The sequence below is a fragment of the Eurytemora carolleeae genome, unplaced genomic scaffold (assembly GCF_000591075.1).
Source record: "Eurytemora carolleeae unplaced genomic scaffold, Eaff_2.0 scaffold270, whole genome shotgun sequence".
NCBI classification, from domain to species: Eukaryota; Metazoa; Arthropoda; class Copepoda; order Calanoida; family Temoridae; genus Eurytemora; species Eurytemora carolleeae.
The window spans coordinates 177,931-204,147 of record NW_019396168.1 but is presented as its reverse complement, the minus strand read 5'-3'; the positions used below and the strand labels follow the sequence as shown (position 1 = coordinate 204,147).

The window sequence follows — 26,217 nt, the reverse complement described above, 5'->3', positions numbered from 1 at the left end:
ATTTATACAGAAATATTGGATGGAAAAAACACTTGATTTGTAATTTCATTATTGTTTATTTAAATCACTTTTTAGCTTTTCGTGAGAATTTCCTTTAAAGTTACCTTATATTATAACCATACCCCTCTACACTAGCATCCTCGAATTCATCTACTCCTGTAAACATTGTAAATCATTTTCAAAAATTAGAAAATTTAACGGGTTTGTCCGTAAACTCAGATTTTCTAATCCCTATATTTATGCAACCCATTGTAGTAGACTTTTGATTTTTTTAAACTATGAATTTTGAATATAAAAAGTGTTTATCAACAGGCTGCAAAGATATATAGAAAATTTGAGTTTGAGGTGAGTTTCTTTAAAAGATTGACAACTTCTGTAGACTAATTTATTTCCTTTTCGATGTCTCATGATGGTCATACTCTGTAGTGATAACTTTTATTTATAATTCAATTTAAAAGTGTCCACATTTGATATCAGGATCACGATTCAAGATTAACATAATAAGACGATTCTATTTCAGAACGGACAAAATTTTGCATGGCGTGAATTAGAATTTATGTTTGATTATTAGTGAACAACTGCAGAATTATTTTTTCAAAGTTTTATTAATACAAATTTAGGACCACAATTACAGGTTCTAAATTTAGATAATTTTCTGGACTGTTAAAAAAAAAAATTTTATCGTATATCGAATAACAAAACCATTTCGAACATTTTGAAAGAATATTAAAGAAATCTAACACCCTTTTGCCTGGGTATAACTTAGAATTATCAGAAATTTTGTTATCTTTATCTTTATAAACATGTAAAAATATCTGTTTGTCTGTCCGTCTAATTGTTTGGAAGTTCTATCATAACTTTGAACATCTTGACCGATTTGCCTCAAATTTTTATTGGAAACTCGGTAGAGCAACGGGAATTTTCTTTGCTTGGTTTACCAATTCTAAATTGAGTACGTGTTGACTTTTATTGGAAAAATTCCAGACAAAGCCGGGTTCCCAAGCATAGTATATATATATATTATAAGTATTGTCAATCTCTGTTTGTTTGTTTGATTGGATATACGAGCATAACTCATGAGCCCCGATTTTCACCAAATTTTAATATTTTTATCCGGTTCCAAGCACTTGGTTTAAACTAGTTGAGTGCCTGTTGCCTTATTTATAGAAAGGTTAATTACCGAGCAAAGCTGTGTTTCAAAGCTAGTAAATACAGGAAAGCTATTTATTTTTACAGTATATATTTCTTTTTACAGTGCATAATTGCATATTTTTGTGCATATTTGTTGCAAAAACTTGGATTTATAAATGCTGAATGAACGCTAAATTTAGCAACAATTTAACATTTTAACAATTTAAAATTTAAATTTGTGAAAATGTTTATAAAGATATTTACAAGTTTAAGTAGACAATTTAACAAGTTTTTTTTCGATTCATACATCAATGAATATTTTCATTTGTGCAGTTTAAACCAGAAATTCGAAGACATCGAAATAATTTACAAAATGTCGTCTTGATAATGTTTAAATGTTTTTTTTTACCATTATACTTAAAACTCAGTTTTTGTAAAGAAAAAAAAACATCCATTAAATATATAGAAACAATTTTAAAGAAATCCATCTAATCATTCAATTAAAACTAAATATCTGCTGCATTCGATCCATTATCAGAAGGTTTAGAAACGACATTTTATAAATTCTTTCGACATCTCCGAAGTTCCGGGTTAAAATATATTATATCTCAAATACTTTGTTTCAAAAATTAATAACGTTTTCATCCTTAAAATTGGAAATATATTTTCCACAAAAGCAATAATAAAACCACGTCTTTAGATTTCTGATTATTGTTTATTTTTAATTTTTAGAGAAATCAATATTTTTCTTTTCAACTACAGCAATAAGATGAAATCTCAGAAAAGTAAAAGAATGGAGAAATAGTTATTAATTGTTTTAAATGATTCATCATGGTTATAACTTTATATATAAGATAAGCGTTCTCCATGTTTTGTTAAAGGGACTGTTTGCATAATTTCATTGATAACGTGGCCTGTCTGATTCACAAACTTAAAAGCTCTGTCTGATCAATTATAAATTAATACATCCATGTTTCTGTTTCGTTCTTGAAAACAGTATTTTCCTTTGCAGTTTTATCTAGAAATTATAATTGGGCATGCTTAATGGCAGTTAACAGGTCACTTACAGTTACTCCTACAGTCCCTTTAGGACCAATAATGTGTCTTTACGATGTTTAATTACTGAATGAGAGCTAAAAGTTCAAATTATTTATTGGTTGTGCAACCTTCATGACTCACTACTTTTTCTGTCTAGTTTTCAGTGATGTGGCACCACTTCTTTTTCTGTCTAGTTTTCAGTGATGTGGCATCACTTCTTTTTCTGTCTAGTTTTTAGTGATATGGCGCCACTTCTTTTTCTGTCTAGTTTTCAGTGATATCGCACCACTTCCTTTTCTGTCTAGTTTTCAGTGATGTGGCACCACTACTTTTTCTGTCTAGTTTTCAGTGATGTGGCACCACTTCTTTTTCTGCTTGGTTGGCAGTGATGTGGCACCACTAATTTTTTTGTCTAGTTTTCAGTGATGTGGCACCACTTCTTTTTCTGTCTAGTTTTCAGTGATGTGGAACCACTCTTTTTCTGTCTAGCTGGCAGTGATGTGGCACCACTTCTTTTTCTGTCTAGTTTTCAGTAATGTGGTACCACTTCTTTTTCGGTCTAGTTTTCAGTGATGTGGCACCACTTCTTTTTCTGTCTAGTTTTCAGTGATGTGGCACCACTTCTTTTTTCTGTCTAGTTTTCAGTAATGTGGTACCACTTCTTTTTCTGTCTAGTTTTCAGTGATGTGACACCACTTCTTTTTCTGTCTAGTTTTCAGTGATGTGGCACCACTACTTTTTCTGTCTAGTTTTCAGTAATGTGGCACCACTTCTTTTTCTGTCTAGTTTTCAGTAATGTGGTACAACTTCTATTTCTGTCAAGTTTTCAGTGATGTGGCACTACTTCTTTTTCTGTTTAGCTTTCAGTGATACGGCACCACTTCTTTTTCTGTCTAGTTTTCAGTGATGTGGCACCGCTTCTTTTTTGTCTAGTTTTTAATGATGTGGCACCACTTCTTTTTTTGTCTAATTTTCAGTGATGTGGCACCACTACTTTTTCTGTCTACTTGGCAGTGATGTGGCACCACTACTTTTTCTGTCTAGTTTTCAGTGATGTGGCACCACTTCTTTTTCTGTCTATTTTTCAGTGATGTGGCACCACCTCTTTTTCTGTCTAGTTGGCAGTGATGTGGCACCACTTCCAGAGAATTGATTTCATTAAATTCTTCAAATTCCACGTACACTGCATCAGTTATAGATAGCTAGACGATATAAGAAGATATTGCAACTAGGGAGGGGGTGGGAGAGGCGTACACAGGGGGGGAGGGCTTCACTACTACTTATACCATGAAATATTTTCAATGAAGTGTCACTCTTGCATTATTTGTCTGAAATAAATACCAAATTGTTAGTTACCAAATAGTTATGTAACGAAATTGTTAGCTACCAAATTGTAGATCACCAAATTGTTAGGTTACCAAATTGTTTGTTTCCAAATTATTAGTTACCAAAATATTAATTACCAAATCGTTAAGTTACCAAATAATTAGTTACTTATTTGTTAGGTTAACAAATTGACTATTACCCAATTGTAAGGTTACTAAATTGTTTGTTTCCATATTACTAGTTACCAAATCGCTAAGTTACAAAATGGTTATTTTAACAAGTTAGGTTACAAAATTTTTGAGTCACCAAATATTTGTTAAGCAAATTGTTGGTTTACCGAATTGTTAGGTTACCAAAATATTGTCAGAATTACAAACCTTTAAAGTTACCAAATTGTTAGCTACAAAAGCCGCCCATCAACTAAGCATTGTAAAGGAATTGAGTCTTTGCCACAAACTCTGATTTTAAAATTCCTATATCTTTGCAACAAAATGTCATAGATATTTGATATTTCAAAATATGAATTCTGTTAGATCAAATTATCTAAGTTTAAAAATCAAAAAGTATTTACCATCATGTTTCTAAGATATAATGATTAGAAAATTTGAGTTTGTGACAAAAACTCAATTCCATAGTAGAAAAAAAATAATTATTTTTTGTCAAGGTTTGAATAAATATTTTTCATTTAAAAAAAGAACTGGTCGTTCGGACCAGAAGAAGTATTAAGAAAAACGTTATTTCATTTTATTTCTAATTATAAACAACAAAATACGTCTTTAAACAGTAAACAAATAAGAAAAAGTTATTAACTTTAAGATGTACGCATAGATATATGTGATCGATATGATCTCCTTCTTATTTTGAAAACATATAGATACGAAGTTTAAATGGACTGTAATGGACCCTCCATGCAAATATGACAGTTTGTCCGATTTTCAACAATACCCTTGAATCCTTAATGTAATTAGAAATGTGGAAGATAACGTTGTTTTTCTGACTTAAAAAGTGTTTAATTCCAAAAATTTCTCCATTGCTTCTTATCCAAGTAACACTCAAGTCACTTTCGCAGAGAAACCGCAAATGAAAATAAACACTTTAAAGAAACTTAAGCTTGGATATCTAATTCATACTTGATCCAAACAAAGCTTTCAAGGGTATCGTCGTAAATCGGGCATTGCCATCTTAGCATGGAGGGTCACTTGAAATTACGTTTACAGTCCCTTTAAACAGAGTGCATCAAGTGCATCAAGTGAGAAAAAAGTATTTGTTTTGATAACACGAATTTCAAATTAAAACTTTCTAAAAACTGAAGAAAGAGTATGTAGGCTCGGGAATTGTTATTAGAAAGTCTGTGATGAGAAAAAAACTATGTTTAAAAAAATCATGGCGATTTAATGAGTATATAACTGAAACCTTTCATTAATGGAGCCAACTGATCGAAAAACAAACATTTATTGCAACAAAAATAATATTAATTTATGCTATTTTATTTACAGTGATCAGGTTGAAAGCTTTCATGTAAAAATAGATTTTATCAATTATTTCTAAAAAGCTTAAGTTAAAAACACGAGCTTTATTAGATTTATATTTAGCTGGGGAACCAAGCTTTGTCAGGAAACTAAAATTTCCATATAAAAGTCCACCCACTCCACTTGGAATTTTTAAACCAAGCTAAGAAAATTCCCGTAGTGTGTCATTCAAGTTCGAGAACCATGTGATGTCATTCAAGTTTGGGAACATTGTGATGTCATTCAAGTTCGAGAACCATGTGATGTCATTCAAGTTCGGGAACATTGTGATGTCATTCAAGTTCGAGAACCATGTGATGTCATTCAAGTTCGGGAACCATGTGATGTCATTCAAGTTTCACTAGCTCAATTTTTAGCTACAGTGATAACCAGAAAACTGTAGAATATGAAGACGACATTAAAGCAGTAATAAATTGTATTTGATGTGGTTACAAATCAAATAGTTTTTCTAGTAACTTCTTAAATATTTTTTAAAGTCAATTGGACATTTTTAAACCGCACTACAGAGGTGTGTCATGTTCATTGCACTACTTAAAGTAAAAAGTTAAGGCTAAAAGTCGTCTCCATATTTCAGAGTTTTCTGGTTTCAGTAGAAAAATAAGGATATTTCCACAGGTCTCAAGGGTAACATTGTGAATGGTAAATGATTGTTTTACTTGCAAAAAACGTCTTCAGTCCCTTTAATTTAATTTTAAAAAGGTTCCAAAAAAATTTAACGTTTTTTCTTTTGTACAAACATTCCTATTAGAATAGTGATCATCTTCCAGTCTTTATGTACATTTATTCTTGGGTCTCTGTACATGTCATGTACCAACCTAAAACAGAAGCACATGTAATTTTAAATTTTAAAAAATTAGGGGGGCAAAAACGCCAGAGCCTTCAAAGATTACATTTGTTCTTAGAAGAAAGTCAAAAACATTTTTAAGGATTATTCGTGGATTTTCACCTTAATAGATTTTTGGAACCCTGTTAAATCAAAATTCCCTTATCTTCAATGTAAAATTATATCATATCATTAAAAATAATTTAATTTAATTTGTAAGATGTATTTCATTGGTTAACGTAAGATGAGGCTTATTTTAACTTACAAGTTAACTCCGGTATTGAATCTCATAAACATTTAATAGAATCTCATAAAATTTTGATAGAATCTCACAAAACTTTGACAGAACATAAAATTATAATACTCTTCTCAGAAAATTTATATTTTTTTAAACACATAAACTTAAATTTTTTGAATAAAGGATCAAAATGGAAAAAATAACTGCCAAATAAGCGACAAAAAATCACTTAAAATTAACAAAAATCGCTTATTCGGCAGAAAAAGTTGGATGACCGAATTAAAGGATTTTGTGTTCCCAAATAAGCGATTTTTTGATTGAATAGTTTAGAATGCAGTTGAGCGACCTCTACAATTTATTATATTTGGTCCCAGGCCACTAAACTATTCGTAATTATTTCTAATTAAACCATAATTATACCAAACAAAGATGATTATAAAAACATAAAGTAATTAAGAAAACATTCTACAATCTAAATCGAAAAATAGTTGTCGTACAAAAGTTATCCAGATCCAGAACATAGTTTTTAAACACAAAATGATCATAGATAACAAAGTTAAAACATAATTCTTTCAATAATGTCAAAAAGTTTATTAAAGTAAAAAATGAATGAATAAAAAATTATGAGGTTTATATTTGCTTTGTTTAGAAAAAGTGTGTCATCAGTTTTCTTTAATGTATGTTAAAAAAATGACGTAAACACTTTAAAAAATGAATAGTCAAGATTTTTAATGAAAGGAGAAAATATAATGTATGCAGGGTGGAAACCATTTAACTGTCGAATTCCTACTGTCGTGTTATTGCAAATGTCTCTAGGGACTAATTCAATTCTAATTTGCAACCGAATTATTTCTAAACTTGTGCACTGAACATCTTTTGAAATTTGTCTGTTGCAACGACCATGATTAGAAAATCTGAACCAACGATTCTTGAGTAAAAGTCTAAAAGATAGTTTGTATGGCCCCACAGTACAAAGATTTTTAATAATCTTATTAAAAAATAAGGACTTCAACCGTCTATAATTATTCCAGAATTCTTTTTAAAAAACCGCGCTGTGCTTTCTTAAAAATGGTCTGCGGTTTTCTGTCCATTACATTTTTAGCTAACTTCAAAATTATTATAAAATGTGTTTGATACATGCAGTGAAAATCTGAAAACTGTGAGAATGCTTGCCTTTAAAAAAACAGATTTACGGGAAAAAATCGTTTTATTTTACCTTTTTGCCTGACTTAACAATTCTTTACTTGTAGCTCCAGCTCTAGCATAGTTCAGTCCCGAGCTCATATTACTGATCAATCAAATAATGTATTTGGGGTGTTAATAATAATATAGTAAATCAATCGGGAAGTTGAAAATCATTAATTTTTCCAATCAATGGATTTAGTTATAGAAATAAAAACTGACTTTTAAAAACCATTAAACGTTAACACGGCTGAACCAATTGGGCCTGAACTTTTTGTGGAACCTCGGATGACCGACATGACCCCATAGAAGGCTTTTCGCTGGTTAGAATTTAATTTTTTTCAAATGTCAAAAATCAGAAAAATTGAAAAATAAAATTCTCAAAATTTTAATCTAATTCTATTGTTATGAAAATCTTAACCTGCTAGCTCCGTAGAGATATGGATTAAATATCTTGAGAATATTGGGAAGCGTAACAACATCTCTCCAGGTACCCGCCCCTCCAGAGCTAAAGGACACGCCCCTATACCTCTTCCCGATATCCAGCACCGACTCCGCCCCTGCTCCAACCCCAACCGTAATAGAGTCTCCCAAAGCTGCCACAACCTGAAAAAGCACATGATTTAAAACACCATCTTGTACTAGTTTATTTTATCCTTCTTTATGAGGAAGATTTCAAAAGATAAAACATCTCCATTAGCTCTTTACCTTCCTTCGCCTCTTTTTATATCTTTTTATATCCCCCCCCCTCCATCTCCTTTCCCTTTTCTTTACTCGTTCCTTCTCTATCAGTAGAAGTAAACTGTATAAAGACTATATATTCTCTAATGATTCTATAGTAGTTGTATTTTTGGCTTATTATAATTATTAAAATCATAATTATTTATATTCATACAAAATTTAAATCTATATTATGTTAATTATAAATTATAAAATTAATAAGTTTACAATGTTTACCTAAAGTTGAGTTGCAGGCATGTGTACAAGCATCGTTGTGTCCTGTACATGATTCCAGATTGTTATGTACAGTAAGATGTATCTCACTTATTAAAGTAACCCTTCACATATAGAGTGTCATGTTGATTCACAACGGTACCTTGACAACTTGTGTGAATCAATGATGTTTAATAGCAGAAAAAATCGAGTGCTTTCGAGAACCATGTGATGTCATTCAAGTTCGAGAACCATGTGATGTCATTCAAATTCGAGAACCATGTGATGCCATTCAAGTTCGAGAACCATGTGATGTCATTCAAGTTCGAGAACCATGTGATGTCATTCAATGTTTTCAGATCCGTTAATGATCCTTGTAACAACAATGTAGTATCATTGTCTCCAAATTTATCCTGGGAATATTCACTATTAACTAAGTATTTTCTGGTTTCAACCTTACTCCGGGTATTCTGGTATATAGGCAGTTTTCTTATCTAACCTGGTTCAATCCTAGATCTATCATGCTTTATACAGGGAGTTCACTAATCCAACCTGGTTCAATCCTACATATGTACTCCTGATATATTTGTAAACAGAAAGAATTCTTATCCAACCTTGTTTCAATCCTACTTCTGGTATACTTGTATATAGGGAATTTTCTTATTAAACCTAGTTTTAATCTTACATCGGGTATCTATATTTATAAAGTTGTAATCTGTGTTTGTCCGTCTGTCTGTATGTTTGTTCGTTTGTCCGATTATAACTCAGGAACCCCTGGGCGGATTTGCCTCAAATTTTGATTGGGGAACTCGGGAGAGCCACGGGAATGTTATTGGCTTAGTTTTGAGATTCTAAGTTGAGTGGGTCGACTTTTATCGGGAAAAATACCTAAAATCATAATTTACGACCAAGTGCGGGTAAACTATACAACCTTGATTCAACCTGGTTTCAATCCTACTCTTGGTATACTTGTATAGAGGGAGTTTAACCATCCTGGTTTCAATCCTAATTCTTGTATAATCCTGGGTTTAATCCTACTCCGAGGCAAATAGATTATCAAGTACAATAGGTGGCAACAGAGAAATGGACCAATTATACACGACGTCACAAGTGTCAAATATAGCAAGGAAAACGAAATTTTCTCACATTAGTTGACATGTTTTCCAAGATTAAATAAAAAGTGTAAAAACAGAAATTAAAGGACACATAAAATTGCACTTATTTTACTGTAAGAAAAGCACTTTATTCTAAAATTATCACTATTATTGATGATTTTGTCGGACACAAAAACTGAATTGACACTTGTGACGACAGAATACAACTGTACTGAGAGTGTACAAATTCTACGTTGCCATCTATTATACTAGAATCTATTTGCTCAGAGGTAAACTTTAATTCAGGGAATATACTTATCCTACCTGGAGTCAATCCTACTCCCACACTTGTTTTTAGGAAAAATTATGGTTTAAATTTTTCTTCCCTCCAGTTAAAAAAGGACAAGACGAATTCACAACGGTACCCTTTATACCTGTACCTTATCAATAATGCAGTCCTATGTGTAGCTCGAAAGGTGTTGAATTTTGATAGTTTCCTCCATTGTTTTATTCGCAAACTTATTTCGTGCCTTACATTGTGAACCGTACATCCCTCTCTACTTTACAGAAAAGTTGAAATTATGTTTTATGATGCTTTTTAATTGAAAACCCAAAAACTTAGCGTACATCATCACTCTATATACTATAACCTCGTTGGTTAAAATTAATGTACAAATACTGTACAGATAATCTTGAATTAGTAAAGGAGTAGCTTACATCATTACTCTATATACTATAACCTCGTTGGTTAAAATGAATGTACAAATACTGTACAGATAATCTTAAATTAGTAAAGGATTAGCGTACATAATCACTCTATGTACTATTACCTCGTTGGTTAAAATGAATGTACACATACTGTAAAGATAATCTTAAATTAGTAAAGGATTAGCGTACATCATCACTCTATATACTATTACCTCGTTGGTTAAAATGAATGTACAAACACTGTACAGATGATCTTAAAATAGTAAAGGATTAGCGTACATAATCACTCTATATACTATTACCTCGTTGGTTAAAATGAATGTACAAACACTGTACAGATGATCTTAAATTAGTAAAGGATTAGCGTACATAATCACTCTATATACTATAACCTCGTTGGTTAAAATGAATGTACAAACACAGTACAGATGATCTTAAATTAGTAAAGGATTAGCGTACATAACCTCGTTGGTTAAAATGGATGTAAAAATACTGTACAGATAATCTTAAATCATTCTATAAACTATAACCTCGTTGGTTAAAATGAATGTACAAACACAGTACAGATGATCTTAAATTAGTAAAGGATTAGCGCACATAATCACTCTATATACTATAACCTCGTTGGTTAAAATGAATGTATACAAACACTGTACAGATGATCTTACATAATCACTCTATATACTATAACCTCGTTGGTTAAAATGAATGTACAAACACAGTACAGATGATCTTAAATTAGTAAAGGATTAGCGTACATAACCTCGTTGGTTAAAATGGATGTAAAAATACTGTACAGATAATCTTAAATCATTCTATAAACTATAACCTCGTTGGTTAAAATGAATGTACAAACACTGTACAGATGATCTTAAATTGTGTTTCATTGTATTTACCTTCAAATTATATGAAGGAAGAAAGGAGTTGGACACAAATTACTAGTTCCAAATCTAGCAAACCAAAACCAAAACCATGAGGTAAATATTTACAATTCTTACTCTCCTTCACATTCCCCTTCTTTAATCCCCTCCCCCATTCATACATTCCACACCTATCTACCCCTTTCTTTCTTCTTTCCTTACATCTTTCTTCTCTTTAACCTCCCCCCCTTTAAACATAATCTTTTCGCCTACTTCTCTCTTTCCTTTCCCCTTCTTCACTTATAAGTCTGATATACCAGACTATATAAGATACCTGGATATCAGCTGGTCTAACTTTATGAACTGAGTCTGGTATACCAGACTATATAGGATACCTGGATATCAGCTGGTCTAAGTTTATGAACTGAGTCTGGTATGTGTTTCGAAGATTTTATATTTTTGCAAGGAAATTTCTGTTCAGGTTCAAGACGGCATTGTCCTCGCTCTTCATCCTTTACAAATATAGAAAATTAAAGGGATAGTTCACGAAATAATTCTTAAAGGACTGTAAGCTTAATTTCAAGTACCCCTTCATGCAAAGATGGCGATGTCCGATTAACAACGGAATCATTGAAACCTTAATTTGATCAAATATGTGGAAGATACCGGTGTTTTTTCTGTGAGTTTCTCCGTTGCTTCTTATAAACAAAGTTTAATAGACATTGCAACCTTTCGCAAATAACTTATAAATGAAAATAAAAAGTTTAAAGAAACAAAACCTTTGCAGGGAGGGTCACATGATACTTCGCTTACAGTCCCTTTAAATGCTTTTAACACTTTATTTAAGGAACGTTAACAGTAAAAGTTCAAAGGTTGCATAAAAAATAAACCGTCTTTGCAAAATCTCTCAGAAGAAGTATTTAATTAAGAAGAAGGTAAAATAGTATAAAGACAAAGGGTAAAAATAAAAAATAATACATTTGTGTGCAATCAGAGTGAAAATTATGAAATTTTAAAAAAATCTAAAAAATAGGAAAGAATATTATTATATGTTGTAATTTTAACAATAAAGGAGAGAATAAAAAATATATATTTTCAAAAACCTGGAATTTTGCAGGTATAATAGTGTTGAACTAATATTGTTTATTATTATATTAAACAGTGGAATAATCAAATCTCCTACGTTGCCTGCTAAATTATTCTAAAATATTGCAAGTAGTAACCTTCCTTCCTGGGCTTTAAAATATGCATTAAAGTTTAATGCATTTTTGGTATTTTACATATTTAGTCTAAGATGGCGGCAGGTAGATTGAGGTGGGGGGTAGTTAAGGTTGCGGGGTAAAAAGGAGAATCTGGGACGAATAATTGGAATTATGACATGGGGGGACTCAGGCAGCAAGGAGCAGGTTTGAGGTTGGAATAGTGGAATATCTAGAATTAAATATTGCATCTTTAATTTCATGTAGAATGTATATGTTCATTTTTAACTATACCTTGAGTAACTTTCTGATCACGATATCTGAAGATTCGACAAAATTAGACATAATCATCATCCCCTCCTTGGTTTCTGGTACGGTAGGAGGACTCTGGTCATCAGAACATGTTTTTTTTATACAGTGAAAACCAGAAAACTGTGGCATTTAGGCAATTAAAGCAATATTCAATTAAATTTGATGTTAAACAAAATATATAAGTTAAATATTAACTTTATTGATCAAGTGAAATGGGTCTATTGACATGTTAAACAATTGTTGTGGTTTATGTTCATGGACTATTTTAAGTCATAACTTGAGTCGTGTTATTAATATTATTCCAGAAATTAAAAGATATTATTCAAGGTTACTCGCAAGTCACAATGGGTGAGACTAGAGGCAAATGTTAGAAGATAAATAATTTTTTTTCTTAATTCCAGGGTAAAAGGAATATAAAAGCAACTTCAATAAAATAGCTTGTGTACTGCAGTTTCTGGGAGGAATGAAAACAATATCCTGAGCAGTACACTTTTTTTCCTTTGTTCACTGCAACTGTAATTTAGTTTATAACATGGTCAAAGAAATTGAGTTTTTGTCACAAACTTTGATTTTCTAACTCCTATATCTTAGCAACCCAATGTCATATAGACCTTAGATATTACCATACATGAATTCTGTTGAATTAAGTAATCTGAGTTTGAAATATCAAAGATTTACACTTTCAGGCTCCAAAGATATAGGAGTTAGAAAATTTGACTCAGTTCCTTAGTTATTTATCCATAAAAGGCTATATTTAAGCCAGGCGACCAATTCTAGGTCGTCATTCAAGCCTCACACTTTTTGGGTAACATAAAATACATAAAATACATAAAATACATAAAATACAAAAAATACATAAGATACATAAAATACATAAAATACATAAAATACATAAGATACATAAAATACATAAAATACATAAAATACATAAAATACATAAAATACATAAAATACATAAAATACATAAAATACATAAAATACATAAAATACATAAGATACATAAAATATATAAAATTCTATCCGAAAGCTGTTTCTTCCAAGTGTTGAATTTGTTTAGTTAAATTATTTTTAATGTTCATTTATTGGAAAAAGGGCATACAAATATTCATGTCTAGGATAGAAATTCTTTTTTTTTTGATAACGTTAAGCTGGGAAGACAAAATTCAAGACAATATATAATTTTCCAAAATAACACATTGAAAAATTAAATGACCAGAAGCCGTGGTTAAAAAAAAGAAATGTATTGTTTTAAATATATTCTGCCTCGTCGCTGTTGATTTCTGAAAAAAATAATCATAATCATATTTCACACTTTGGTAATATTGTAATGGTAATAATTCATACTTTGTAATAGTAATAATGAAAATAATGATAATAATAATAATAATAATAATAATAATACTTTAAAAAATAGTAATAATAACAATAATACCTTGTCTCTGCAGTACGTATTTGTACTCTGCTGTACTCAAACAAACCATCAGTATACAACCTTAACAGAAACATATCTATCTATCTATCTATCTATCTGTCAATCTATCTATCAATCTATCAATCTATCTATCAATCTATCAATCTATTTATCTTTATTTCTATCTATCTATCTTTTAAATTTTTTTCGATGAAATACATCCCACAATTCACAGAGACATAAACAATACTTATTTTTTTATTTTCGCCCCGAAAACATTTAAACCACAAATATCATTTTTCACCTTTCATTGTATATATATCTAATATCTATATGATAAATGCTCTTCGCTCATATATATGTCAGCTATGGCCGGTCGAACGGCTGGACCGAATGGGCTGAAGACCTAAATCTTTTGAGGTTTCAATTTCAATTTCTCTTACTTAAAAAAAAATAAACCAAAAAAAAAATTTCGTCGTCCTCTTTATTTTTTATTTAACTTTTATGTTAAATGTGCGCTTAATATCGATATCCGGCGTAAGCACTTTTAAATTTGAGGATTAAGTTATCCTTGCAGGATAATGAACTGCAGAATTGAAATAATCTGTAAGTCTGCATAAGATGGCCTGATATCCCGAGATTAAAAAAACAAAAGTTCTTTAACTTGTGAAAATCACTACTGAAATATCATTTAAAAATTATTTATAAATTCTTATTATTTCTTCAGTAAAGCAAAAAACAGTGTAAACAGTTTTCTGGGTCTCACTGTACGTAAATTAAATATAGTAATACTCCTAAAAGTATATAAATTGTTTTTTATATATTTTTCTTTACAAAATTTCAAATTTCAAATTTACAAAAATCTAATATTTTTATCTTAAATATACGAATTTTATCCCCCGTGGGAATATACATTAATATACTATTTGAACAAGATGAGAAAAATAAGCTTAAGTAGACATTTTTCTTTCATTTTAAAAATATCATTTTATAAATTAACTATCATGTTTTAACTTTGTAATTAGATCGATCTATATGGCATATATGCAGGTTTAAATACAAACCATAAACTTTTTATTGTAAGCCCGCCCCTTCCTTGTTGTTTTTTAGTGAAAGAAAATGTTACCTCCCCCCCCCCCTCCCATGGCCCTCTTCCCGACCCTGAAAATTAGGGCCAAACATTGAAATTAAAGAGTTTGCAGACTTTAAAAAAATACTGATTATATTGATATCGCTGACGCAAAACTAACGCCCGAGGGTAATGCGTTGATCATGACACACATATAGGCACATTACGCATGCATAGGAAGTTAGTAACGTGTATTCAAACATGTATGGATGTACGCATATTGTGTAAAGAGTACACTTTACTTTTTCCCGCATTTTTACATTCAAATTTACACATGAATGTATTTCTATAATATTGATTTAAAGTTTAGTGTATTTGGAGGTCAATAGAAAACTTTAGAGGATTTTAAGATATCTGATGTCACAGTGAACATTTTTGGGGGACGTGGTTTTATTTCTTCTTTTGTTTTATGATAGTGATTTAAAAATAATAATGGCAGGCCCCACTTTTTTCTGATCATTTATCATTAATCTTATCCATCTTTTTTTCTGATCACATATATATCTTATCTTATCTCTTTGCCCATCTATTTTCTAATCTGTATCTCTTAATAAATTGATGCCGTAAAACCAGTACCTATTAAATCTGCTAGACCTATATGTACAATGTTTGAAATATAAAAGGTTTACACCATCAAGTTGCAAAGATGATTAGAAAATTAAGTTTCGTCAGTAGTTTTGAAAATAGAATCCTACCAAGGTAGAAGAGCAAGGTATCCATGAGTCCTTGTATGCTTGACCATATCCGGAGAATGGTTCAGAACTGTCAGCTAGACCTAGTGCAAGATATTATTTTATATAGATATAGTAAAATTACAGTGGAGTACTATACATACTGTTCCCTGCACACCCCGGACTAACCAGAGTGAGAGGCGTTCGGTGTCTTCGATTTAAAGTCTTATGTGTTTTGATCTATAATTAAACAATCTTTAAACTTACGGATTTGTGTGTTTAATACTTGTCATTCGAAAAGTATATGTCGGCAAAAAATTATATCATAAAAAAGCAAAAAAAATTATGTTTAATAAGACAAATTGTGACTAAAAAGTCACACCTTTCTGGAATATTGACAGAACCGTTAAATCCACGTGTGCAAGAGAACAAAGAAATATTTATTATTAAATATTGCGTAAGATGTGTCCTTTTTCCTTTATAGGAGCTGAAAACTTTAGAATGGGATATCCTTAATCCCGGTAGCTTAATTTGAGTATCCAATGTTCACACTTTTGATTTTTTTCTTAATAAGGTTGGAAAAACACACAGGTCCGACACTTAGTCCTACACTCCTAATCCCTACAATAGGTAGGAGTAATCATGATCCCCAATCCGTCCTGGATTTCCTATCATGTTGGTGAAACAAAAGTCCTACTCAGCCCTGTTCGTAGCCATAGGTCGGGAAAAAAGTTCTATCCGTCCTAGATTCTTTATTTAGTTGGAAAAAAGTTCTACTCCGTCCTTTCTGGAAAAAACGTAGGTCGTTCTACGGTTCGATCCGGGCGTCTTGAAACCTGATCAGGAACGAGAATCAAAGCCCCTTTCCCTTTCTTTTTTCTGCAATAGGTCAGTTCTTCCGCTTTGACAGAACTGAAAGTTTTCGCATTTACTCTGTCCGACCTTCTAACTGTCGGACCACCGTACATCATGCTGCCATAGCAATTCAGAAAATGCACTTCCTGTCTACCAAGAAGAAGATTCAAGTTTCTCATTGTAAAGGGTTTAGCACAGGATAAATGGTTCCGCGCCATTCAGCAAAATGATGATAATATTTAGTAATTGATCTCCCATTGTTTAACTAACTATTATGTCCAGTGAGTTAGTTACAATATAAGAAAACACAAGTTTAAAAAATGTGATAAAACAGTTAACTTAAAAAACTCGTCAATCCAAAAAAAACTAAGAATTTGAAAATGCAGTTACGCTTGAGCGATTTTTAAGATAGTATACTTAATGTTGAATTTCGTATATGTATTTATTGTACTTAAATATTGTGCAAAAAAAGATAAAATACCTCTAGATTGTACAATTTACATTCTAAATGTGATTTTAAAGATCATGTATTACATTCATCTTTATATAAAATATATGTAAAGTAGAAATCTCTGTTTGTTTGTATGTCCAATCATAACTCAGGAATCCCTTGACCGAATTGCCTCGAATTGTTTAACTGAAGAACACGGTAGAACCACGGGAATTTTCATAGCTTGGTGTAAAGTTCTAATTTGAAAATGTTGCCTCTTATAAAGAAAACTTTGTGTCAAGACAAAGCTGGGTTCCCAGGCTATATAAGTGAATAATGTATGATTTAAGAAAATTCTTACAATATATTATACGCAGTAAAAAATAGCCCTTCCCCCTGGTATCCACCCTCGTCAGAATTCGAATATTTTAGTGTCAATTGACATATTTCCTATTGATATGAATACTCGAGTAAGTAAGAATTTTCAATGTATGCCATGGAACTGAATATACAATATACATGTGTTCTAATAAGTTAATAAGAACAACCTGGTTTATCTCAGTCTAATCCGAAGACTAGGACTGGGTGGAATTTATATTTTCTTAATCTTAATAAATTCCAAATCTTGGACAGAAAGAGAGAAAGACAGTAATCTCAGGTTCGTTTCTCCAGAATTGGAGTTTAACTAGGGGAGTAAAATTTCTCTTGGTCTTTATCAAGACCCAGACATTTGGTCCCAACCTTGGTTTTAGGTTTATAACTAAATTTATTAGACCCGTAAACATTCCAATGTGTGAGCGTATGTGTACCCCCTCTGCCCCCCCCCCCCATATCAAAACAAATATTTCTCAACAAAAAACAAGTCCTGCAAAGCTAAAGTGCTACACAGTTTTTAAATTATTATAACTAAGGACCGAATTTAATGAATTGCATGAATCTTTAACTTTGAATCGGTGATCCAAATTTGAACCGCCAGTAGGTGTTTAGCGACCTAGCTTAAATTTATTAAATTCGGTCCCAGAGCTTAAAATGACTGGCAACAATAGCATTTAACGTTATTATACCCTCACATTTTTATGATGTGTTGAATTAAAGATTATTTGTGGAGAAAACTAATTTAGAAGTTAAATAACCAATTAGCAATTCATCGCTTGATTGCCTTCACTTTCATTCTACACATTTATTCATGCAAATATAATAAAAAATGGGATGAAAAGTTGAAAGTTTTATTTTTATAATTAAATGGACTAGAATCGTAGATTTAAGCAAAGATGTCGATGCCAGATTCACAACATGACCCAATAGCGTGAAAGATATTGTTAGTTTTTTAGGCTAAAAAGTGTTTAATTTTTATATTTCCTGTCTGTTTTTATGCAGTAGAATTGCGCAAGTCACTTTTGTAGAAAAACGTAATTGTAAAAAATCAGTTTTTAAAATCATAATCAATTATATCTAATTCATACTTGAACAGATGTACAGAGCTTTTAAGCGTACCGTTGTGAATCGGGCATTGCCATCTTTGCATAGAGGGCCTATAGAGTGTTACTGGTAATTTCTTTTAGAGTCATTCAAACGTAAATCATGAAAACTTGGGGTAAACATTTTAAATCAGAGCATCAAGGAGGCAAGGTGCAAGAAAGTGTTACTACGGGAGAAGCCATGAAAAAAATTTAAATACAGAAGAAAAATCAAATGATTAAAATTGCATCATCTTTGTCTGATTTTACGAATTCTTGTATATTCTGATTGAAAAAGTTAGATCATGTTTATTGCGTTCTGTACAAAAAATAAGAATGAAAATATAATAAAATACAAAATTTACATGGTGAGAAAACTTTTATGACTCGTTTAATTTATAAAACCTTAAGTCTATTTACCTGCTGCGCATTTCAAAAATTGCGTTTTTACATTTTTTCTAAGACTTGGTTTCTGAAAAAAAGTACGTTTTAGAAAGGTTATGCCCAGTATCATCAAAGTTTAATTGGTTCCTAGATTTACTCAAAAAATAAGGATTTTTCTTCAACTATTTTTTCAATTAACAAAAAAATAAAAGTAAAATCAACTTTCTTTTTTTCTTGCTTCTTCAAAAATCTTGTTTTATCTAAAAGTAGTGATATTTTGTCTAGTTTTATCATGAAATATTTTATTTCTAAGAATTATTTTTAAATTTTGTTTTACAAAACTTTTTCTATCATTGTAGAATATATTATTCATAAAATTTATTTTCTTTTTCTAAAATATATCTTTGTTTGTTTATTTCAAAGAAACTGGGGGCATAAAGCGAGAATTGCAATAAATGCATTAAATGCAATTCCATCTTTAATATATTTAGACAATTCCACTTTTAGTTAATTTAGTCTTATTTAACTTTTTAACTCATTCCATATTCAATATTTTATATTATCCAATTAATCCAAGAAAAAAGGTTTCAAAGTATAATTCTGAATAGTCGCAAGACAGACCAAAAACCACTGGAATAACAAGGGACCCAACCCATGAAAATCCGGGCGCAAGACAGCAAGAACACCTTAACATTCTAATCCAAGATAAACCAAGTACTGCGGAAATTTGAAATTAAAGGGATCCAACCCCTTTTGTAGAATCCTATGATATAAGAGACACCTGACCCATGGAATTTAACGGACACATTATTAACCCCTTTAAATTCTAAGTTGGGCAAACATCGTACTCCTGAAATTAAAGGGATTTCAAATATATTCTAGACCACGAGCTTTTAGAAAAAAGGGACTGAACCCTTCAAATTAATGAATTGGAAGTTAAAGTGCCAACCCATCTGGATCATGAGAAAGGGCAGACTAGGGTTACCGGGGAAAAGGGACTCAACAAAAAAATGATGTAATATATCATAATCACATTAATCTTGCAAGAAGCATGATCTTTTCCATAAAGTTTGTCTAATTTATCATTTCCATTTTTGTTTGAAATTGGCAGACAGTCCCTTTAAGGATACAGGATAAAATGGCTTGGAATGTTAATGAAGTTGGGCGCATCTAGAAAGTTTCATAAAATCTCCATAATTTTTTGTTCCTGATTGGATTCAAATTATACAGAGAGGTATGTTCACAAAATAGTGGAAAGAAAAAAAAGGTTTGGGATGTTTAAACTTATACACTCATCTTCTTTCACTTGTCCTCCAATATTTTTTAGTTTTTTTCTGAAAGCCTCACAATATTTAAAAAATAGTAAGTTTGAAAAAATAAATTTAGTCTTTGACGCAAACTCAAATTTTCTAATCTCTATATATTTGCAACTTGATCTACACGATATTTCAAACTAAAAAATTTGAAATTTGAAATATCGAAGGTTTACAGGTTTCAAAGATATAGGAATTAGAACATCAGAATTTGTGACAAAGGCTTAATTCATTTAATGATTAATGAAATCTCAGCTCGTTTGACAAATGAAAAAATATTAAATCGAGTATCATTTTCAAAAATTTTGACTATTTAAAAAAAAATTTTGATTCACGCTAATCCAAGTGTCAACAATCAACGCTTAAAATTGCTGATTTAATATTTCACTGATTTGTTCACAAATAACACCAATCACTGCTGGACCTGGAGCGACAAATAAAAATCCTCAAAAGTTCTCTCATTTTTTAAACGTCATTAATTAATGAATTTTCAGAAAATTATGAAAATAAAATCTGAAGATTACAATCAGAAAATATATGAATTGTGGAAAAAAATGCAAGTTTCTAAATTTAATCCATTTTTCTTGTTTATTTTTTTTTGAAAAATCACTCTTTAATTTATCATTCACATCGTCACTTTCATGTTTAATCAAGTTATATATCCCGGGTTCGAGTTGTTTTGTCTAAGTATAGGGTTCAAGCTCAAGCTCCGTCCTAGGACTAAAACTGAGATTAAAGTGTACACTTGAATACGCCGGATGGTCAAATCTGCGGCACCCTCACCTCACAGTTTTAAACCAACCTGTGTCAATACGACGACGGGCGAAAGGGGGGCCGGGACGGGGCCAGGAGGGGGGCGGTCATAATTAATCATCAAAATTTTTTCTATTATAGAGAAAATAACATTAAAAATTTTGTAGAAATTTGTTTCTTAAAACCTTTTTTTCGTTATTTTTATTAGATACACTACATGATTACAATATTCACAAAACAATAAAAAATGTATCACCTGGGGCCTTCCTTTTATTCAGGTCCTTCCTGTCTCTATGAGGACTATACAGTATAACTACAATCTAGACTAAAGGAGAAGGTTAATCTGGCAAAATTAAACAGCTAAGAACATGTGTTGGATAATCCACTGTGTGCAGTGGGAACTTTTAATTTGAGGATTCATGCTTAATCTCAACGATCGATCTTTCTATCCACAATGCAAAAGTTCCCAGATCGGGTTACAAAGATATGAGGATTAAAAATTTAGATCTTAAGGCAGTGCTAGCAGTTTTTTGCATATAATAATAGTTTTACAAAAATGGTTAATCTATATTTATGAAACTTCTAAAAAAATGTTTTTGTAGATTGTTAAGATTGTAATAGAACATAAAGATAAACATGTAAAGTTAGCGGAAATAGCATGAAATGTTTAATTTTTAACCCTTCTGCATTACATACACATATACTTCTTAACCCTGTATATACTGGGATTTAACGTGCCCACTGGACTATGAACATATATCAACTTTCTCTATCTTCTATATCTGTTTTTAATGAATGATTTAAATCATGCATATCAGAAATGTAATTAATCGTTAGTTTTGTGATTTTTAAGGTGGATTGTGGAATTTTTGAAATAAAATCATTCCATTTTCGGGATTTTAATGAATAAATGTAGTTTTGGAGGATTTTACCAGTAGTCGTGTTAAAAAAGTTAAAACTTTAAAAAGAATTATAACATTTAAAAAGGCTGTTATTCCTTCCTTGAATTTGTGTTTCAGGAGATTTTCTATTTGAAGTTTGTCTTTCGGAGTCTGTCTTTCAGGAGTTTTTCTTTTAGGATTTTATCTTTCAGGAGTTGGTATTTCAGGAGTTTGTCTTTCAGGAGTAGCTTTTTAAGGAGTTTGTCTTTAGGACTGCCGACTGTGTGAATTAAAATTGTCTGTTTGTGTCCGAATATTTCTGTCTGTTTGCGCGCGGATATTTATATCTGTTTGTGTCCGAATGTTTCTGTCTGTTTGTGTCCGGATATTTCTGTCTGTTTGTGTCCGGATATTTCTGTCTGTTTGTGTCCTAATATTTCTGTCTGTTTGTGTCCGGATATTTCTGTCTGTTTGTGTCCGGATATTTCTGTCTTCTGTTTGTGTCCTAATATTTCTGTCTGTTTGTGTCCGGATATTTCTGTCTGTTTGTGTCCGGATATTTCTGTCTGGTTGTGTCAGGATATTACTGTCTGGTTGTGTCCGGATATTTCTTTCTGTTTGTGTCCGGATATTTCTGTCTGTTTGATTGTGTGTGTGTTCGGTTTAGTGTGTAATCAAGTTACTGTGTTAAGTCTATGTTTGCCTGCGGGGTATAAAATCAACCAAATTATTACATGCTCTTACAGTCATAAAATACCATGGAATTTGCATTGTGTAGAAACTAAGCTATAACATAGTACACGTCTGTTTGTCCGTCTAATATCGTCTGTTAAAGTGTCTGCATGTGTATACTCTCCTCTTTCTACGTGTCTGTCTGACTATACTCGAGTCTTTAGTTTCTGTCCCTTTTATGTTAAAAATTTCTGTCTGTCTACAAATTTGTCTTTTAGAGTGTCTGTTTGCCTATATTCTCGTCTTTCTAACTGACTGTCTGGCTATACTTTAGTATTTTAAAGTTTCTGTCTATCTATACTATTGTCTTCTGAAGTTTCTGTCTATCTATACTATTGTCTTCTGAAGTTTCTGTCTATCTATACTCTTGTCTTCTAAAGTTTCTGTCTGGTTTCACTTTTGTCTTTTAAAGTTTTTATCTGTTTACATTCTTATATATTATAGTTTCTGCCTGTCTACGATTTTGTATTTTAACGTGCAGTGTGTTTGTCTTTACTCCCATCTTTCTAACTGTCTGTCTGACTATGCTCTAGCCTTTAAAAGTTTCTTTTTGTCTAAACTCTTGTCTTTAATATATACAGCAATTGTCTTTTAAAGTTTCTGTCTTTCTAAATTCTAGATTTTATTACAATTGTAATGTCGTATATGCGACATTTCTGGCAGTGGCATTAACTTTTTTGGCCCTAGATCGAACAATTAAAAAATTTTTAAAAAATCAACAAATGGATTTATTCACTAGTTCGATGCGCAATTTTAGATATCAATATCGACATGTTTCGAAAAATTTGAAAAATCGACCTTCCTTTGCAATCTATAATTTTTAAAGACCTATTTTTAAAAAACCAAAAAAAAATTCAGAATGTTTTTTTGTAAGCTAAAATTCGTGTTGCTAATTTTAGATTTTTAAAAAATATTTTCATAGAACCTTATGTTTTGGCTTATTTTGTTTGTCTTATAGACAAACAAAATGAGCCAAATATTAAACGTTAAAAATAAAAACACTAAATATACAATATGTGCAGCATAGAACCACAAAGACGTAATGGTTTGAAAAATGATTAATTTGCGGTCTAATATGAAGATTTTGATAAACATATGTAATAATTTAAATATGCAAAAAAGTACAATATTTTCATATTCTCCAGTTTCTAGGTAAATGCAAGATCTTTATATTATCCAGGTTCTCAGTAGATACAAGATAAGTTTATTCTGCAGGTTCTACAGTAGATACAAGATCTTTATATTCTCCAGGTTCTACAGTAGATACAAGATCTTTTTATTCTCCAGGTTCTACAGTAGATTTAAGATCTCCAGGTTCTACAGTAGATATAAGATCTCCAGGTTCTACAGTAGATATAAGATCTCCAAGTTCTACAGTAGATACAAGATCAATTAATTTTCCAGGTTTTACAGTAGATACAAGATATTTATATTCTCCAGTTTCGATAGTATATCCGGAGTACTGAAACTATATTTATCAGTTGATGATATTATAATCTTTACCCCATCTCAGGACCTGAAACTCAGGAACCTTAATCCAACTTTATCCTACATTCCAACCCAACTTAGAAATTAAACGGGGTCAAAAGTTGTTATTTTAAACCCTTAAGTTCCAAGTTAAATTTAATTAATTATATGTTTCCATAATAAGGTAATTTGGTCACTTGACACATATGGTTTAAATTCTAAACTAGACCTAATGGTTTCTGACCAGAGTTAACTTTAGATTTATTAGTTTTAAGCGCAGTCAGGACCCATTATTAGGGGTACAATTTACTTACTCAATTTCTTTTTTCCAGGGTCAAGAGATACCCTCCCTTCCCCCCCTCCTCCCCTCTAAACTGTAGGACCGTATGGTGGTTTGTGGTGCGGGCAAAATACCTTTTGTTTAAACTTAATAAAACTCTTTAGATTTCCAATTTTTAATTCAAATACAAAAGTATGATTAACGCCCTAATTCCCCCCCCCCCTTAAAATTAAATTGTAAATGCCATTAAGATTCTAAAGAAATTATTTGAACACTTTAGCTAACTGATACTTATAACCTACAAAACTTACAACATGGTGTATTTTAAAACTAAATAATCCAAATCTTTTACAAAATATTTATAGTGCCACAGTTATATGTAACCCCTTGAACCAGCAGAGAGGTATATATAAATATATATATGTATATATATATTTACTTGTCTGTCGTCCATTTGTATCCAATAAACGTCGAAACGGCTGAACCGATTGGGCCCAAATTTTGAGTGGGACCTCGCGTGACCCCAGTGAAGGTTCCTCAATAATGCTTTAGTCAATATCAATGCGGATACGATTCTATCTGTATTCTCAGGTATCTGTCTAAAGATACAATTCCTAGCCTAGATCTATCTTTTAAGATGTGACTCAGGTCCCCTCTCGTTTGCCAAATGAGGAATCTCAGGTATCTGTCTTACAAGATACAACTTAATCTCGAACTCAAGGTTCCTCAATAATACCTTAGTCAATATTAATCCGGATACAACTTAATCTCAAACTCAAGGTTCCTCAATAATACTTTAGTCAATATCAATCCAGATACAACTCTAACTGTATTCTCAGGTATCTGCCTAAAGATACAATTCCTAGCCTAGATCTATCTTTTAAGATGTGACTCAGGTCCCCCATGGTTCCCTAAATCAGGAACAAAATACTCTCACACCGTAATCAAGGAGTATGATTCCAACTGATGTTTATTTTGAGTTCTATGGTACAGGTTAGATTAATGAACATAATTACAAGTTTTGCATTGTTATTTACAAGCATAGTTAGAATAATCACAATACATATCTTACGTTGTTAGGTTAGTTAGCTTAATCACAATACAGGTTTTATGTCATTATTTACATGCATAGTATGGGTTATCGATAATTTTCTTTGAGAACCTGTTCACAGGGCTGTCTAGGTTCATCCCAACACTTCTCTTTTAGCACATCTTTACACTGCATAGAGGGCACTTCAGCACAAACACGATTGTTTTCTAGGTTGCATTCTCTAACCTCCTCTGCAGAGCACTCATGGCATTCTCTGACACTCTCAGTAAAGCCGACTCTTTCAGAGACAGTATTGCACACTTGTTCAGGACCCTGGTTACATTACCGGACATTCTCAACCTTGCACTGACGATCAGTTACTATGTTCCACTCCTTCTCCTGGGTGACCTTCTTCATGGATTTCTGGACACTTATGCACTCCTTCATGGATTTATCATAGCACTCAATTTAGCCTGACTCGCCTGACACTTGTTGCTGGTCACTGTCTCCAATTTATAACTTTACGGGAATTATAAAAAAAATTTTATAACTGAATTGGGGTAGAAAAATAGTTCAAATGAGCAAGAAATGTGTTGATTTAAATTACAGGATACGACGTCATGTCAGTAGTTCAAATGAACAATAGTTCAAACGAACAATATAGTTCAAACGTACCATAGTTCAAACGGCAGTAGTTCAAATGAGAATCCACCAAAATGTACAGTAAGAAAATGTACGGCAAAAACAGAAGGTACCCGCTCATCGAACCTAGAGGAAACGAACCTAACGTTTTTCTGACCTAACGTTTTTCTGACCTAACGTTTTTCCGACCTAAAAATCTGTAGGTTCGATTAGCGAAATGTCCCAAACTGACCTAAAGATTGGAAATATATTTAGGTCGGTTATTGATATATTTTAGGTCAGTTGGGAATATGTTTTAGGTTGGTTAAAGCAACAATTTTAGGTTAGATAAGCATTCATTTTAGGTCGGTTGAGCAATATTTTTTAGGTCGGTTGAGCAATATTTTTAGGTCGGATGAGCAATATTTTT

General features: G+C 31.6%; 1 protein-coding gene across 1 annotated transcript in view; it reads right to left on the bottom strand.

Annotated features, from left to right (window-relative positions):
* The window catches only part of LOC111697031 (phospholipase B1, membrane-associated), a 46,007-nt gene that overhangs the window by 11,291 nt on the left and 8,499 nt on the right, over positions 1-26,217 (bottom strand). The window contains exons 2-11 of the mRNA XM_023466897.1: positions 18,747-18,798; positions 15,609-15,688; positions 13,806-13,865; positions 13,637-13,653; positions 12,356-12,448; positions 11,258-11,374; positions 7,689-7,873; positions 7,302-7,373; positions 5,742-5,839; positions 105-156 (exon numbers count right to left, since the gene is read on the bottom strand). Coding sequence (XP_023322665.1) covers positions 105-156; positions 5,742-5,839; positions 7,302-7,373; positions 7,689-7,873; positions 11,258-11,374; positions 12,356-12,448; positions 13,637-13,653; positions 13,806-13,865; positions 15,609-15,633 — 719 coding nt within the window. The 5' untranslated portion in view covers positions 15,634-15,688; positions 18,747-18,798. The remainder of the gene's footprint in view (positions 1-104; positions 157-5,741; positions 5,840-7,301; positions 7,374-7,688; positions 7,874-11,257; positions 11,375-12,355; positions 12,449-13,636; positions 13,654-13,805; positions 13,866-15,608; positions 15,689-18,746; positions 18,799-26,217) is intronic.